The following is a 16,868-nucleotide window of genomic DNA, read 5'->3' on the forward strand; positions in this document are numbered from 1 at the left end:
CATCCTTGAGAAGCCCTAAAATTTGAGTCTAGCTAAGTCAATATTGATGGGAGACAGCTGATGTCAAAATACATGAAATCCTGCTTCTTATAAAACTTTTCTCATAGTTAGGAAGTGATGCTTTCTACAGTCCTTCGTTTGTAATATACAGTATCTTGTCAACTACTTGAAAATGACTTTGTATTGTATACATTTGAATGCACCTTGTGTATCATCAGGCCTTCTACAGTAGAACTTCTGTGAAAGATCAAATATCATGTGGCTGGTTAAAAAGAAAGAAAGAAAGTAGCTCATGAACTCTGCTGCATACCAAGTACTGTGGCAGGTGGACAAAATATTTTCTTCCACTGACGCAGAGACTAGAAAGCCTTGGGGTTGTGCCAGTGTTTCTTTTACATTTCTGTTTACTGCAGTACTTCTCTTTACCTGAACACCTGCACAGTTGTGACTGTTGTAACTCTTCTCATAACTCTCCTCTTCAGTGTTGTAGAGCTACAGCATTTGTGGCAGTTTTCACTTCTAATGCCAGGTTGGACACCCTTTGACTTTCAGAACTGCCTTAATTCTTTGTGACATAGATTTACGAAGGAAGTGGAAATATTCCTCAGAGATGCCTATTGACATGATAGCATCACGCAGTTGTTGCAGATGATTTATTGAATTGAGGTCTAGATGCCATTTGAGAACAGTGAACTCGTTGTCATGTTCAAAAAAGCAGTTTGAGATGATTTGAGCTTTCTGACATGTCACATGCCCTGCTGAAAGCAAACATCAGAGGATGGGTACACTCAGGGTACAGGATGGTCATAAAGGAGCGGACATGGTCAGCGATACTACTCTGGTAGCCTGTGGCAATTAGTGATGTGCGATACCACTGATTTCCTTTCCGATCCGATACCAAGTAAAATTCAGGGTGGTATCGACGATACTGATCCGATACTTTGTACAAAAACGTATTTCAGTTACTGTATCTCAAATTATAGCGTCATAATGATTACAGGACATCGGATTACTTGTTCTTATCGTTTAATAATGCACAGTTAACATATAGAAATAAGAAAACTGAAGTTGTGCGCTATTTGAACATGTTGCCTGCCTGCAGCACTAAAGGACTCTATGAGAGGCGTCTGTCTCGCCCTAGCAGCACCTGTCCCTGTCCACTCCTCCTCTTCAGTTCGCCTCAACATAAGCTCGTCATATTCTGTGATATGATTTACTCTGAAGTGCTTGATGAGGTTAGTAGTGTTGCCACAACACCTCACTTTCTTGCCACAAGTATTGCAAACTACGTCTCAACCGTTTGTGGAAGTAAAATACGTCTGCACATGACTCCATTTACGCTCAGCCATTGTTGTGAGTGTGCACACCAAGGGGCTGGACACATTTATACAGATGTACTTTGCACATGACTATGGCAGGCGGAAGACTAAGTAGTTCCTTCCAATGTAGACAATCCAAATGATATAGTTTCTTTCCACTCTGTTCCTGTTAATGATAACCTACAAATTTACACTAAATTACTAAAATATCGATATTTTGATATGAGTATCGATTCTAGAACATAAATGACTGGTATCGGAGGAATCGATATTTCTGTATCGATCCGCGCATCACTCAGTTGTTACTAAGGGGCCCCAAGTGTACCAAGAAAATATCCCCCACACTGTTATACCACCAGCGACCTGAACCATTGATATAAGGCATAACTGATCCATGGTTTGATGGAAATGCTGACCCTGTCTTCGAATGTCATAGAAGTCAAGACTCATCAAATCAGGAAAGGTTTTTCCAATCTTCTATTGTTTAACTTTGGTAAACCTCAGTTTCCTTTTTCCTGTGCTGATACAGCAAACTGTGGCAAATCAGTTTCCACGTGTTGTGTTCAGAGATGCTCTTCTGCTTTCAGTAGTTTCTCATAAAATCAGGCTAGCCCATTTTTTAGCAACCATGTTGTGTTCAAAGTTACTTAAATAACTTTTCTTCTACATTCTGATGCTCAGTTTGAACTACAGCAAGTCATCTTGACCATGTGTGTGTGCCTAAATGCACTGCATTGCTGTCGTGTGTCTGGCTTATCAGTTATGGATTTGCTTGTACAGGTATGCTATAATAAAATGATCATGTGCAAAACTTGTATATTAGCGAGCATGGTCGTATGTTAACAACTCACTATATATCATCAGTACACTTTTTTGTAGTACACCACTTACACTATAAGTGGTGTACTTTATAAGTTAGGAAGCTAAATTCTTCTAGTGCAAATGATAATTAAATACACTTGTACCAAGTCACCAAAACATCAGATCAGAATCTGATCAGATTCTGCTATTGCTAGTTAGCTAGCTAACAGTAGCAACACAATTAGCATGGTCAAAGGAGCTTGCAAAGAAAAGCGTCTGGACTTCTTTAAGTTGCTTCAAGCAACTTAAAGAAGTCCAGACGCTTTTCTTTGCAAGCTCCTTTGACTACGATGACCTGGATGACTGAGAACCTTCACAGACACAATTAGCATGGATGACATAGCTATATTATCTCCTTTCTTTACTCTAACAAAAATTTAGGATAGGAATTCCACAGAGGTCCACTTGACTGTTATAAGTTATATGTTGGAGCTGCATGTAGCTATACTTAACAGTGTGAATTTACTCTTTTAGGCACTGTGAATGGGAAGTGTAAGTACAGAAATACACCATCTGAGAGTTATTTTTGCTTAATTACAGAATTAGCTTTGTCTTTATTATAAAATAGCTACTGTTTAATTTGTGTATAAAACAGATTACATCATAATTTTTTTAACTAATGATCTTTTTAAAAAAAACAATCTTGGGAATAGCAAGCTACCTTTGTTCCCTCATTTGCAAATCTTGAAGCTGGCAAGCACATAACTCTTGCAAAGCTGGTTTTTACTTGTTTATCTTCACATTAATTCCCCTTATTCAGCAACCAAAATAGGGTTAAGGTTAGGAGCTGAGCTGAGTATAACTGCCATGTGAATGAGTAATTTAGAGACTCTTTCAAGTCCCCTCTGCTAAAATCAGAGGCTGAATCGGAGCATTCCTCACATAGCTCCATAACCATAATGTGGAGATTAATGTGCTTGTCTAAAGGTTATGAGGGGACAGTTGCTCCGAGTATCAGAGTTACAAATCTGACCAAAAAGTTGCACTCTTCTTTTCTCACAGAATGCTAAAACAGACTTAGGAACATTTTGGCAGAGCCAAAAATAGATGCTGCACTGCTGGCCTGTTATTCTTCAGGCCAGCTCCCAGACTTTTGCTCGATCTACTCTTTGCCTCATTTGGCCGATAGGAGTCCATTGTTTGGGGGCTTTTACCTGGAGACCCCACGAGTCGATAGAGGCATTACAACGTGGTGTAAAACTAGTGGCTGTCAGGATAAAATCAACTTGGATTTCAAGGTTTTTCAAGAGGTTGGCACTTAGACACTGGGTCTCTGCCAGGGTCTGGCAGTCTCGACAGGTAGTAATTTAACTGGTAAATGTGTCATTATAGCCATTGTAGAAGGTTGGGGCAGACAGGGAAAGAAAAAAGAGGGGGAGGAGAGAAGGAAAAAGACAAACAGAAGGGAGGTGGAAAGATGGAGATAAACGATGGAATAAATGGTCTGATGCAGCAAAGGTTGAAGACGTCTTACGGCGGACCGGCTCAGGCCGTCTGAACTTATACAAAAGGTCTAAAAATGTCGCAAACTTGTGACTTCAGGTTGCTCAATTTTATGGAATGCCGTCTTTGTCTTCTGCCTCTGTTAGCTTTTGCAAAGTGTGGGTGGTCCTCTCAGTGATTTTCAGTACACAACAGTTACTCTCTGACGTCTTGCTGTGGGCCCTTTTTGTCAGTGTACAACGCAGCCCCCCATGTTGCTGCTGCTTCATTCAGAAAGCAGCCCCATCCGCACATCATAAATCAGTTTAAAACACTATTATCTCAAGTTTGTTATTCAATTAAATCTTGGGTACGTAATCCGCTTATCTTTTGGAAAACTAAGTCTTAATTTTAATTTACCTACAGATCATTGCGTAAGAGTAAATAACATGTCTTTAAAAAGGATACATAGCTCATTTTTTTGTCTAATCCAAACACCAAGAATGAATAAGTAATTTGTTATTTGCATCTATAACTCCAAATTCATTCGCAGCCGTGCTTGTGTTACTAATAAGTTTGTCTCCCTTGGCGTCGCTACTTCTAGGAAGTATGTGATTACACTGGTGATGTTTGGAGGCCTTGTCGCTTTTAGTTATTGCTCTCATTTCGTCTTAATTACAGTTGTACGAATAGCCCCACGTCCAAATGCAGCTTGCCTCCCCACGGTTTCACAAATGACACTAAGCGTGCATCTAAACATAGACGGTGAATTCTTGCGGTGTTTAGAACATCTCCTTCTCGTCACAAAAGCAAAAGCTCTCACAGTGCAGAGGCAGGGCCGTGTTTACTATACGGGCTCAGAAAGGGGGGAGGACACTGGGTGAGAAGATGCAGTGGGGAGGTTGAGTATTAGCGGGACCTCTTGTCCTCGTGGTTTCTTTGAGAATGTCGCTCCTGTGCATTTCCCATGCATGTGCTCGTTGCTGTAGTGTTATCACGCTTGTGTGCGCGTGTACCTGATGTGCAGTAAGCTGTGGGGACAGAAGAAAAAGCAGACAGAAGGCACAGGAAATCGAAAACAGTTCAGCCAAGCTCTGACATGGCGGTAAACAACACAGGAAAAGTTAGCTGTAGAGATAGGGAGAGATAGAGAGAGGGCTCAGGAAGGGGTGGGAGGGAGGGACGACTAGCAGGGAGGGGAAAGAAGAAGAAACATTCGCCTTTTCTGTCAGCTGAAGCCGGACTGTGGGAGACTATCACTGAAAGTTTGTGCCTCTGTGTCTTTGCTTGGAGAAGGCATCGTGAGGAGCTGGTATGGTGTGAAGGGAAAATACATTGTTTGAAGTCTAAACTAAGGTATGACATGCATGATTCTTTCTTTTTGGCTTTCCAAAAGCATTTTAAAGCGGTGTCTCTTTCCCCACATTCTTGGTCTTTAGATATCACTTTATTCTCACCTTTTTCAATCAAATGCTCGGTTAGCATTTGTTTGCTATGCCTCCCGGTGTATAGTGGATGTTTTTGTTGATTTAGTACAGAGATGTGTGATGGGAAGCTCAGCAGCTCCTGGGTGGTCTCAGGCCTCACAAGCACAGCCTGTCACGTACCCTTCCAGAGTATTTTTAGTGAGGGTTTCTCGTAAGGGATGGAGTTAACATCCTGCCTTGGCTTCTCCTTTCCTCCTTTATACAGCTTTCTCTATCATTTTCTCTCTGGTTCTGCAGTTTGTTAACTTTGATTCCATCAAATTTGTGTCACTAAACAGAAGGACAAGGCCTCATACTTGTTGTTGTCATTGCTTGCAGAAAGAGATTGTGTTTAAAGTTCTAATTCTTATAAATTTTCGCCTTGGTTGATTTGGCACCACCTGCGGCTGATATAGTAACAGCAGCAGTAACAAAAGTTAGAAGTAATCACAGAGTCACACGCATTGCCTTATCTATCAATTCCATGGTGGGAATGACACATATGACAAATATAACAATAAATTTACAGGCGTAATTAGAGTATGTAAAAATATTCATATAGAGGTTGACTATAGCTTTAAAAAAAAAATTCTGGCTGCTGACTGAGTGAATTAATGTCTATTTTTTATGATGTCTCCGCGTAGGGCACAGCCATGGAGGAAATGGACTTTGAGCGGCGCAGGGAGTTGAGGAGACAGAAGCGGGAAGAGATGCGCCTGGAGGCAGAGAGGTGAGACATGTTGGTGTTTGCAGATTTCTCAAAAGGTGTTTAAGAAATCTATCCTCTGCAGTGGCCTAAAGAACACATACAGACCAGCTGCTTAGATTGTTTGAATAGCCTCTACTATTTCAAGGCTCTGGTAGTTTCAGTGCACAACGCACTTACTTTGATGCGCACACCAAGCAGAAAGAGCAAGGATTCAGGAGCTAGGTCTTTTACAAAACATCAATCAGCAAATGTCGACTTCCTTAAACCAGGCTGGAAGGAGAAAAAAAGAGCTGATAAGAAATCTGATAGGAGACGTGATGACCTTTAATGTTCAATCGTGCCCTCCCTCTCTCTTTCCAATTTTCTCTCCCAGATACCACAGCCTTCTGAACCGCCTTTGATTCACTGGGAAAAAAAAAACGGATTAAACTAAAGTTCATTTCAGCAAATTGATTGAGTGGTAACCGGCCAAGTGCAGTAATCAAAAAGAGTAAAAAGGGGTTTTTATTGTGAGGATTTGATACATAGTCTGCCAAGGAGGTATTTTCACAAAAGTCTCTTCATCTGTGCTGCAGCCCTCGCAATTAGAGATGAGGTCGATGTGGATGCAGATACTGGCCAAGGTCACTTGCCTCTTAGAAGCATTTTATTACAGCTACTTGCTCCATCACTCATGGAAAACAAGCTGACATAGTCCTGACCACTGCTGAATACATAGATGGTTCTCTCTGATAAGTCATCTATATGACACAAAGAATGTGTAAGGGCATTAACTGTAGTAAAGAACAAGGCCCTTTGCTCAAGGTAAAGTAGCTTTTCTTGTTTTAAGGAAAATGTCCGTGATAGTGGGTATACTTGGTAATAAAAATTCAGGGCCAAGTCATTCATCCAGTTCTAGGAAGTGTGTCATTCATCTAGTAAATGCATGCCTGGATACGTTAAGTGTATTTCCAAGTTATTTTCAGAATGAGAACTTACGGGACTATTTTTGCTCAGTCATTTAACTAAACCTACCTGAATAGAAAGCTTAGAACGAAGAAAGATGGTGAACAAAGCCTGACTACATTTCTGCTTCATAAATGTTGGCAAGTATGAGAATAGATGCAACAAACTGCAGTACAGGAATGTTTAATATTTACTTGTGGTGCTAAAAAAAAGAAATAAATTACCTGTAAATTAAAAATGGCTTTGTATTGTTTTTCTGTCACTTGGGGGCAGCAAAGCAAGCTGTGCGCATTAGCATACAGTATTCTTACTTTAGTTTATCTGATATGGCCTAACAGTTGACAACTGACTTTGTGAAACTGACTCCTGCTAATGCTTAATGGATTAGCATTAGCAGGATTTTCTGGCATTCTGCTAAAATTAATGTGTTTTTATCTCTAGCTAGACATTAAGGAAACATATATTTTTTTAGCTGCTAAAAGCTACATAGCATTTGTAACCTTCGACAACATTATCTGTCTGTCATTTGGTTAGTACAACAGGTTTATGTGAGCTCTTTTGCTGAACACACCAGCTTACTTACAGATAAAATAAGACAAGCTAGCCAAAATGCTACACGCTCTGAACCAGAGAATTTCTAAATATGGTGGTATCTATCATGTTATACGTAGTCACGCATGTCATTGTATTTTTATAACATGTTTTTGGAATGTTTTCATGCTAGTTGTTGTTTCTAATGTCTCTGTAAAGCACTTTGAATCACCTTGTTGTTGATTTGTGCTATACAAATAAACTTGCCTTGCCTTGCCTAGTAGCAAGAAGTAGGAATCATCAGACGCCTCAGAAAGCTAAAACCTTTATCTTTTGCCTTTTAAGACGTATATTCCTTATTTCCCCAGCTGTACCCTAAATAGCTGATTGGAGTGAAGGTCAATGCCTCTGTTAGCTTTCACAGCCTAAAACCCCCCACTGCTGGAATTATTTATGCATTTTTGGAATGTTTATGTTACATGGAGAAGATGGAATTTGGCAGAAAGTGTAGACTAAAAAAAAAAAAAAGGCGACCGAGAAGAGTTGTGGGCCGACTGGAAGAGCAATGGAGCGAGAGTGAAAAAGGGCCAGAGTCGTAAGCGCCCTCAACATTTACATTTTCAGCTCGGCGGGAGTTTCTCCGTGACTGTTTATTTGGCCCGAGCAGCAATAATTTCAGCTGGCAGGCGACGCGCCGCTCCTGTTATTGATAAAAGATTACATCTCTAAATTGTTTCCATTTCTGCCAATATATTGAAACAATCAATATTTACATGCCCCCTCTTGGTCGGACTAGTCAAAACCACATGTTGTCTCGTTGGCTTGCTTCCATTCAACCATCATTGAGTGTGCTGTGAGAAAAAGGAGACTTTGGGGCAATATAATAACGGCTGAAGCAATGCCAAATTCCTGGCTATTATAAGTGTTTACTGGCCAGGTCTCCATGAGCTGTTTCCTACATGCTGGGATGCTGCGATTGTGGGCTTCCTCACGCCAGCTCTGTGCATGTCACTGTACTTGAGAGCGCATGTGCACGAATGTTAGGACGCTTCCACGCAGCGAGTGTTGGTGTGTTTCGTATCAGCATCGGGCGATGAAGGCTTGACAAGCTCCATTCACTTTTTAAAAATACAACCAAGTATACAAGTGTGCGTGTTTGTCGGGATGACAGCCAAGCCTTCCCTTGTTCTGCCTTGCATCAACGTCAGTTATAGCTCTAAGAAAAGGGTCATTGACGCTGTGGCTCACATCGTGCTTTTGATTTCAGTTTTATTAAGCAAAGCCACACACATACACCCCGTTTTTCTGCTCAAAGGTTTCTCACACTCTCTCGCGCTCTATAATTCCCTGCAATCCACGCCGTTCGTCGGCGCTATAGCAATCAGACAAGGAATGTCTCTGCCTTTTTTCCCCCGCTTCTTAGCCAATGAACGCACATAGATGTGGAATTTTCCCAGTCAATTCACTGACCAGAGGGTATCTGCCTTGGTTAAAAATGTTTTTTTCTCATGGAGCCTACAGAAATGTTGCTGCCACTCCCTTCCCAAATGAAACTCGTGTACTTGAGCAGTTAATCCTCCTGGATTTGGCTATTAGAAAGCATTTGATCATACGCAGCAGTTTAATCTAACATAGGTGACTGTCTGTGTGAAGGCTACTCTGAGTGATCACTGTTTCAAAGAAATACTATGACTTGTGTGCTGAGAGCAAGGTAGTCTCACTATTCCTTCAATTTTAAACTATGAGGTAATGTTTATTCTCTGAGGCCTTTACTTAGCATTTCTTCTTTTATTTCCTTTTTTGGGAAGTGTTTATTTTTGATTTTTGCCATTCCCCACCTCCCGATCACCCTCCTCTGTCTCCTCCCTTCATTCTTTATGCATCCCATCCTCCTCCCCCTCCTCCTCCTCTGGGTCTCACTGTCTTTCTTCTTCTCCCACCCCTCCAAAAACCCACTTTCATTTTCTGATTATTCTCCTGATTGTTTCCCTCTCCTCCTCTCTTAAACTGTCACCTCTGCCTTTCCTCTCATCTTCTCCCCGCTTCTTCTTCCTTTTGATCCCGCTCCTCCACTTAAATTGTCAACCCCTCATTCTCCACTTCCTTCTCGCTCGCTCACGGTCCGTTTCTCCGTCGCTTCTTTCACGTCTTTTCACCGTCCTCCCTTTCCTCCTCATTCTTACATCTGCGCTGGCCCTCTGCCTCAGAGACTAGGAAGGGTTGAGGAAATAACACCCATCCTCCGTGAATGAGCCATGCCAAACGGTCCCCCGCCCTGGTTGAACGGACCATTCGCAACGTGACCCGGTCCTGCATCGTAAATCTTTGCCAGCTTCTAAGCTGCTTTGCCACATCAGCATTGAAGGGAGTTAAGGCTACCCTTCCTCTCTTAGTTATTTTCAGATGCATGCCATATTACCTCATTCATCTTTGAGTAGAAGAATAAATGCAGTCTAGAAGGACTGTACCACAGCTAGCAATATGAATTCTTGGAGCTGGCCCAGCAGAGCGCAGGGTGGGGGGAGGGACAGACGGGGGATGTTGTGGTTCTGTGGGCCGGCAGTAGGAAGGGAAACAGTCCAGAGAGACCAGCGTGGGAATGGGTCAGCATTTCTGACAGCTCAAGCCAAGCCCCCACCCTCTCTCCCTCGCCCTAACCATCCCTTCCTTAACTCCCCTCTCCCCCATCTGCTCACAGCAGCCTTTTTCCCTCCCTCCGCTGTTTTCGAGCTTCCTCTTCACTTTTCTCCCTTCCTTCCCTCTGTCCCTCCTCTTGCCAAGGAGGGGTGAAGAAGTCTTTTCTCATGAGCTTTTCCCAAATTGTTTTCACTGACATTTCTGAGATATTTTGCTGTAAAGAAAATATTTGGACATACTTCTCCCTAATAGGTTCACTGATGGCGATGTTTAGTGTGCTTTCCATGCAGGCGGTTTAAATCAGCGAAAACACACTACTCAGGGTGTGAAACACACGTTATTCATATGCTTCACTGTAGCTGCCACGGTGAAGTCCACGGCATTCGTAGTAAAGCACCAATAATGGGCAGGTTTCCTTTATTTACATGCTGTACTCGGCCACTCAAGAAATAGGCGTCTGGTGGAGACGCCTATGTGTCCTGGTAACCTGCAATTTATTGCTGTGGCTTCACATCATTTCGTACAGGAAAAGTTGTCGACTATGATAAAATCTGCAGATTACTCCTTTTTCCATTATTGTGCACACCCCTTCCTTTCCCGTTTTTCATTTCCCACCTCTCCACTTTATCCTCACTCTATCCCATTTCACTTGCCTGTTCTCTTCTTCTCCTATTTTTTCTTTCTTCCATTATCCACCATTCCACCTCTCACCGTATTTCTGTCAGTATGCTGATAGACTTTGGGGGCCTCGCTATGGAAAGGGATATTAAATCAGGGCTTTGGTTGTGTATGTGTCTCCAGCCAAGGCTGTGATTGACAGGAATGCTAATTCAGCTTTCAGGAGTTTTTTCTGTCTTTCTTTCTTCCTTTTTTTTTCCTACTGAGGAATCTTTAACCCTGAGATTGTCGTCGTCACCGCTAGAGCAGGGTGATATGGCCAAAAATATTTATCACGATATATATTTGAAAATTTGCGATAACGATATAACCGACGATATAATTGATGCGAGACAAAATACAACTCCACAACATTACTAGCGCAAAAAGACAACCTTCCATTTATTTTCACTTAAACAAGAAGCTGGTTTTTATGTACATTAAAGCTTTATAAAAATGTAACAGTGCAAATGCAAATTCCTTGCTGAAAGTTTAACCAAAAGGCATTTCCAGTAGAAATGGGCTGACATATCCTGAGCATAACCACGTATAATATGGTTATATGGTTAAAAAGAGGTGCTTTGCAACATTAAAATGCAGTGTGCAGTACGCATTTTTCGGACCATAAGGTGCACGGGATTATAAGGCACATTAAGCGAAACAAAGCAGTCAGAAAAATCAAACTTTATTAAACTCATTCTTCTTGCTTCCTCCACTTCTGTACCATTGATTCATTAATGTTGAATTCTCTGCAGCTGCTCTATTCCCATGTTGTTGCAGTATATTAATAACTAACCTCGTATTGTGGACGGATTATCTCAGTTGTTCTCCTGACTGAAGTTTGGTCCGTTTACAGCATCCTGCCATGCGATTGCATTTGTCTCTAACCATGAAGAACCTTCACGTTAACTTTTATAAGTGGAAAAGTGTTAGTGTTCGTCCTCCAGCTTCACTGTTTATGTTATGCTAACATAGCTGTGTCGCTAGCGATCACATAGCACATCATTATATACCAGCTAGCCCAACTTCAGTAACCCTACAAACGTCACTGCTGTTTAGTTTCCTGTCTTCATTTATGTTGGAAGTGATAGCAGAGCTGTACGTTTGATTTTTTTCAGAAATCTCTCAGTCAGAACATGCAATATCATGCTTAGGTAACTAGCGAGCTAACTTCCGCTAGCTTCCTGCTAACTTCTAACTCCGTTAAATGTAATAACTTTTGTTTTCATGGATGCCTGGAAGTTAAACTTTATAGTTACACCTGGTAAAGCAGCAATGCTGATCGTTTTATTAAAGATGAAAGAATTTAGACAGTTTTTAACTCTAAGTGATGCTGCAGTGTTGTTTGACCTGAAGCATACGGAGTTTAGGACCCAGATTACTCCCAGATTTAAGAGCATCTTAGTCCGACAAATATGACAATAACAACAGCCGCTTGCATGTTCTGCAAAAAAATGTGCTTTGTTGTGTACCTGACGGACAAACACCAAACCAGTTCCACATCACGGAAGTTGCACCATTTTTACAAACCAATTCTGGTTCATCTGTTTCACTCAACAATCGGCCATGTGCGTATGAAAACAAAGGCACTGCGCATGCGCGTTTTACTCCCATTCTATCGCGATATTTCATTTTCCTATCGTTGCCTAACATTATACCGGTATTACCGTGAACGGTATAATATGGCCCAGCCCTAGTCACCGCCACCAAGGACTCCTTTGTTCCATTTTTAGCTGTTTTCGTTTTCTCATGACATTCAGTGCTGTTTCTGGGACGGTTCAGTCCTTCGGGAATTACAGCAGTTGTTGTTTCACTACTTTTTTTTTTAGGTCTCACAAAAACATCACTCTGCTCTGATATTTTAAATAAGGGTTAATGTACTTTTTTTTGCAGTGGAGCTCAATTGACCTTAATAATGAATGGAAAAGAAAAAAAAACTCTTTCTTGTATTTTTTTTGTTTGCTAAAATGTAAATATTGTGCTAGCGCTCTCAGTGTACAATGTATATCACTGGCCCGCAGGGCTGGAATTCAGGATAGACCCTCCTCTGGATAAAGCTGATTTTCTACACTCGGAGATGCTGAATAGTTTAAACTAAGCAGACACACATGCACATGTGTAAAGCATTGCCTGACGTCACTGATGTCACCGTCCCACAGGTCTAACTTGGGCGTTAGCAGATTCATCTGTTCTGTTATGACTAACCCTAACATGCCTCATATGAGAGGGAGAGGGGGTTGGGGGAACAGCATAGTGGGTGGGGGAGGGGGGGGTGTTGTTCACAAGCTGTAAAACCTCACATAAACCCTGGCGGCTTTAGCTCGCCTCACCACACGTGTTGCAATTAACATGCAACGGCATGCTTCGCTGGCCGGCCTCAAAGGCTGCGCTGCGATGTTAGGTAGCTGGGCATGTGGTGAGCAGTGGAAGTGTAAAGGTCAGTCGGGGCAACACAGATCAAGCATGGAGCTGAGTTCATAGATGTCAGGTGGCCAGAAACACTGCACTGCACAATTTGATACCTTAAAAAAAAGGAATAGTTTCAGTGTTGGGTAGTATTGCATTGTTTGATATATGATATATAATTTTACTTTTGGGTGTAGTCTCTTTTCCTTAAAACTGTCTATTGTACTTCACTTGAGTTTCCTGCATTCCCCAGACTGACTTTGGACAGACCCGAGAGAAAGGCCTGAACTTGTTGCTTTCAATCAAATTTAAGAACATAAATATACAGTAGCTTGCAAGCCAGTTAGATTTTTGGACAGTGGAGTCTTGTTTATGATAGCATGCAGCCGCACCCTGTACTTAAACCTTTGCGTTAAATAAATAATTTTATAACTCGCAGCATGTCTCTGAATGATTGTGTGAGGTATAATGCAAAAAACAGATGTTTGCCCATGTTTTAGACATGACCTGCAATGACCATGCATCATCTGCTGTGTGCTTAAGTGCAGCAGGAGTTACGACCCATGTAGCAGTGCTGAATGAATTTAATGCAAGAAATAATTTGTACAGATATTTGAGCTTGCTTTTGAGGAGTAAACTTTTATTCTGCTGTCTAAAGTTCTCCACAGTTAAAACAATGGCACAGATTAACCAATTGCAATGCAGCAGCTTCATTTGTGATCTCGCCCCAACCGGTCACAGCAGATGGCTGCCCCTCCCTGACCCTGGTTCTGCCTGAGGTTTCTTCTGTTTAAAAAGAGTATTTCCTTCCCACTGTCGCCAAAGTGATGCTCATAAGGGGTCGTTTGATTGTTGAGGTTTTCTCTGTATTATTTTAGGGTCTTTATATTATAATATAAAGTGACTAGAAATGACTGTTGTTGTGATTTGGTGCTACATAAGTAAAAGTTAACGGAAACTTAATTATCTGAAAGCCAACAGGTAGTGATAGCTCTGGTTGCAAAAGGACTTCCAGGCCTATAGAAGTCTATGGCAGAACGGCTTTGTTTCACACTCCACACACACACTCCTGTCGAGTGTATTATTTCGAGTCATGTTAAAGAAAGAGAAATCTATTTTGAAAATTTAGTTCATACCAAGTGACATCACGATAGCTACATCATCTTTATCACCTGCTAGCATCCTGTATTTTACAAGCCATTGAGCACATCTTGTTTAATCCTCCTTTATGACTCTTAGAATGATGATAAGACGAGTGTTTACCGAGGTCAGAGAGCGAGGCAATCAAGGGTCATTTGCCCAGACTTCTATGAAATCATTAGTCTTTTTGAGAGCAGATCAGTCGTCCCCTGCTGCCTATTAAGAAGAATGCAGGTAGCGTTTTGTCTTTAGTTGTAAGCTGTGTTTGTCTTTTATACTATATACAGTGGCCAGTTAATTTGATTGCGTCATATGTTGCATATATATAACTGTAAGAGTAGTATCAGTGTTGTCATCTAGCCCCGGGCGTTTCAGCAAAAGCTGAGCTTGTCTATCATTTAATTGATGCGTGTTTCAGCTATGCACGCACCAAATACAGCTAAGAGAAGTTTTTATTGTAGTATATCAACTGATTCGCACTACAACCTGGTTTTCCTTCTTATCTGTAGTTATTTTTATTTAATTTAATAACTGTACAGTACTCTGTATATAGTAACCATTGTCCATATGTAAATATGTAAGAAAAATGTGTATGTTTCTGTCCTGTGTACTGTTTGTTTGTCTATGTGTCTTTCTGGCTGCTGTTACAACCAAATTTCCCCTTGTGGGACAATTAAAGGATTATTCTATTCTATTCAACTCTGGAAAAATACGATTGCTAAATTTAATGCTGTATTAAATTCTTTGGAAGAATTATGAACTTTTAAGATTACACTGGTTATTGGCCAGTGTACACACACACACACACACACACACACACACACACACACACACACACACACACACACACACACACAGCTCTCCTGCTTCCTCCGTTCCTGCACTGACCGGACTAGTACAAGCTGCTGGCCAGAAACACTGTTTCACTGCTCTCTTATCCTTAGCCAAGCCATGTCTCCAGACAGAGTTTTTATCAGCTCGTGAAAACTGCAGCCACGATAAGAAGTATTGGTGGTTACACAGCTGACAGCTCCACTTGATAGAAGAGAAGGGGTGGGTGGGGGGGACTTGGGGTAAATCCACCAGATTTGGTCACTGCGAAGATTACAGTCCAATTTAAAGAACCGCTCACTTTGAAGTTTCTAACTGCTAAGCTAAATTGAGGATAGGGAGAAAGGAGATGAGGGGTTGAAAGTTGAAAATAGATAATGCATGCCTTTGTCTTCTCACTCTCTCTTTCTTCTTTCGTCTTCCCGCAGGATGGCAAAGAATGATGATGATGAAGAGGAGGCGGCCCGTGAGAGGAGGCGCAGGGCACGCCAGGAGAGGATGAAGAGCAAGGAGAGCGAGGAGCCCAGCAGCCAGTCAGACAGCCTGGTTATGACCAACAGCCACAGGTATAGCAAAACAAGCTCTCGTACGTAGTCCAGCAGACGACTGATTGGCTCCCTCTTTTTTTTTTTGGATCGGCTGCAAAAGCGAGAGAGCACCAGTAAAGTCCAACTAATAAACTCTCAACGTAATGTCATTTTCTGGGTTTAGGGTGTCGGAGTGGAGCTGCATGGTTAGATAGTCTACCGCCAGACGTTTTTGAGAAAGCTTTAGTAATTTAAGTGAACTAGCCCATGAAAACTCCCAAAAGGAGAGGTGCCAGAGTGTATATGAGGAGTAAAAAAATCACTTCTCTAAAACCTAAAGTCTCCAAACACAATAAGACTGCGGATAATTTATAAGTGCAGGTTTGAGATAAATTGTGTTGGCTACAGTGGAAGTGGTGGGTCGCTCTGACATCTAGTCACACAGACACTGCTTTGTGGTGATGAATGTTTCCTCTCTGTAAGCGCTTAGATACATCCTGGGGTGGTCAAACAACAAGGGGATTGTGCAGAAGGATGCTGAGATAGGACCTAGTTCTTGCTAGCCATTGTTGATTGTGCAGATGCAAGGATAATGTTTGGCAGACTTTTAGGTCACAGTATTGTGAGTCATGCTGTAGTCATGCCTCAAGGTGGAAGGATAGTCACTGAATATTTTAGTTAGAAAATATAAATACACTTACTCCACACTTTATTAGGTACATCTTGGTAGTACCAGGTTGGGCTCTCTTGTGCCTTCAAAACTGCATTAATTCCTCATAACAGAGATTTAACAAGTTGCTGGAAACATTCCTCAGAGATTTTGGTCCACTGCAGATTTCTTGGCTGCTTATCTCCCATTCTACCACATCTCTAACAGGAGATCTGGTGACTGTGGATTGAGGCCTGGTGATTCTGGAGGCCATTTGAGTACAATAACCTCATTGTCAGTTTGAGATGATTTGTGCTGTGTTATATGGTGCATTATCATGCTGCATGTAGAAATCAGAATGTGGGTACACTGATCTTAAAGGGATGGACATGGTCAGCAACAATACTTGGGTAGGCTGGAAGTGTGCCAGGAAAATATCCCCAACACCATTACACCACCACCATCAGCCTGACCTGTTGATTCAAGGCCGGATGGCTCCATGCTGTCGTGTTGTTTATGCCAAATTCTGACCTCCCGTCTGAGTATTGCAGCAGAAATAAAGGCTCGTCAGATCAGGAAAGATTTTTCCAGAAAAAAACAGATCTTCCAATTTTGGTGAGCCTATATGAATTGTAGCCTCAGCTCCCTGCCCTCACCTCACAGGAGTAACACCTGGTGTGGTCCATCAGCTATAGGCCATCTGCTTTTGATTTGATTTGAGGTTTGATATGTTGGGCATTCAGAGTTGTTCTTCTGTGTCCCTTGGTT

The 16,868-nt window shown here is 41.7% G+C and overlaps 1 protein-coding gene across 2 annotated transcripts in view; it reads left to right on the plus strand.

Moving 5' to 3' along the window:
* Positions 1–16,868, plus strand: part of cald1a (caldesmon 1a) — a 67,676-nt gene that overhangs the window by 27,898 nt on the left and 22,910 nt on the right. For both annotated transcript variants that reach the window (XM_085376136.1, XM_085376135.1), the window contains exons 2-3: positions 5,713–5,798; positions 15,353–15,490. In XM_085376136.1, coding sequence (XP_085232262.1) covers positions 5,722–5,798; positions 15,353–15,490 — 215 coding nt within the window. In that variant the 5' untranslated portion in view covers positions 5,713–5,721. The remainder of the gene's footprint in view (positions 1–5,712; positions 5,799–15,352; positions 15,491–16,868) is intronic.

This window comes from Diplotaxodon limnothrissa, linkage group LG17, assembly GCF_057381915.1.
Source record: "Diplotaxodon limnothrissa isolate DT_005_m linkage group LG17, D_limnothrissa_male_GT1.1, whole genome shotgun sequence".
NCBI lineage: Eukaryota > Metazoa > Chordata > Actinopteri > Cichliformes > Cichlidae > Diplotaxodon > Diplotaxodon limnothrissa.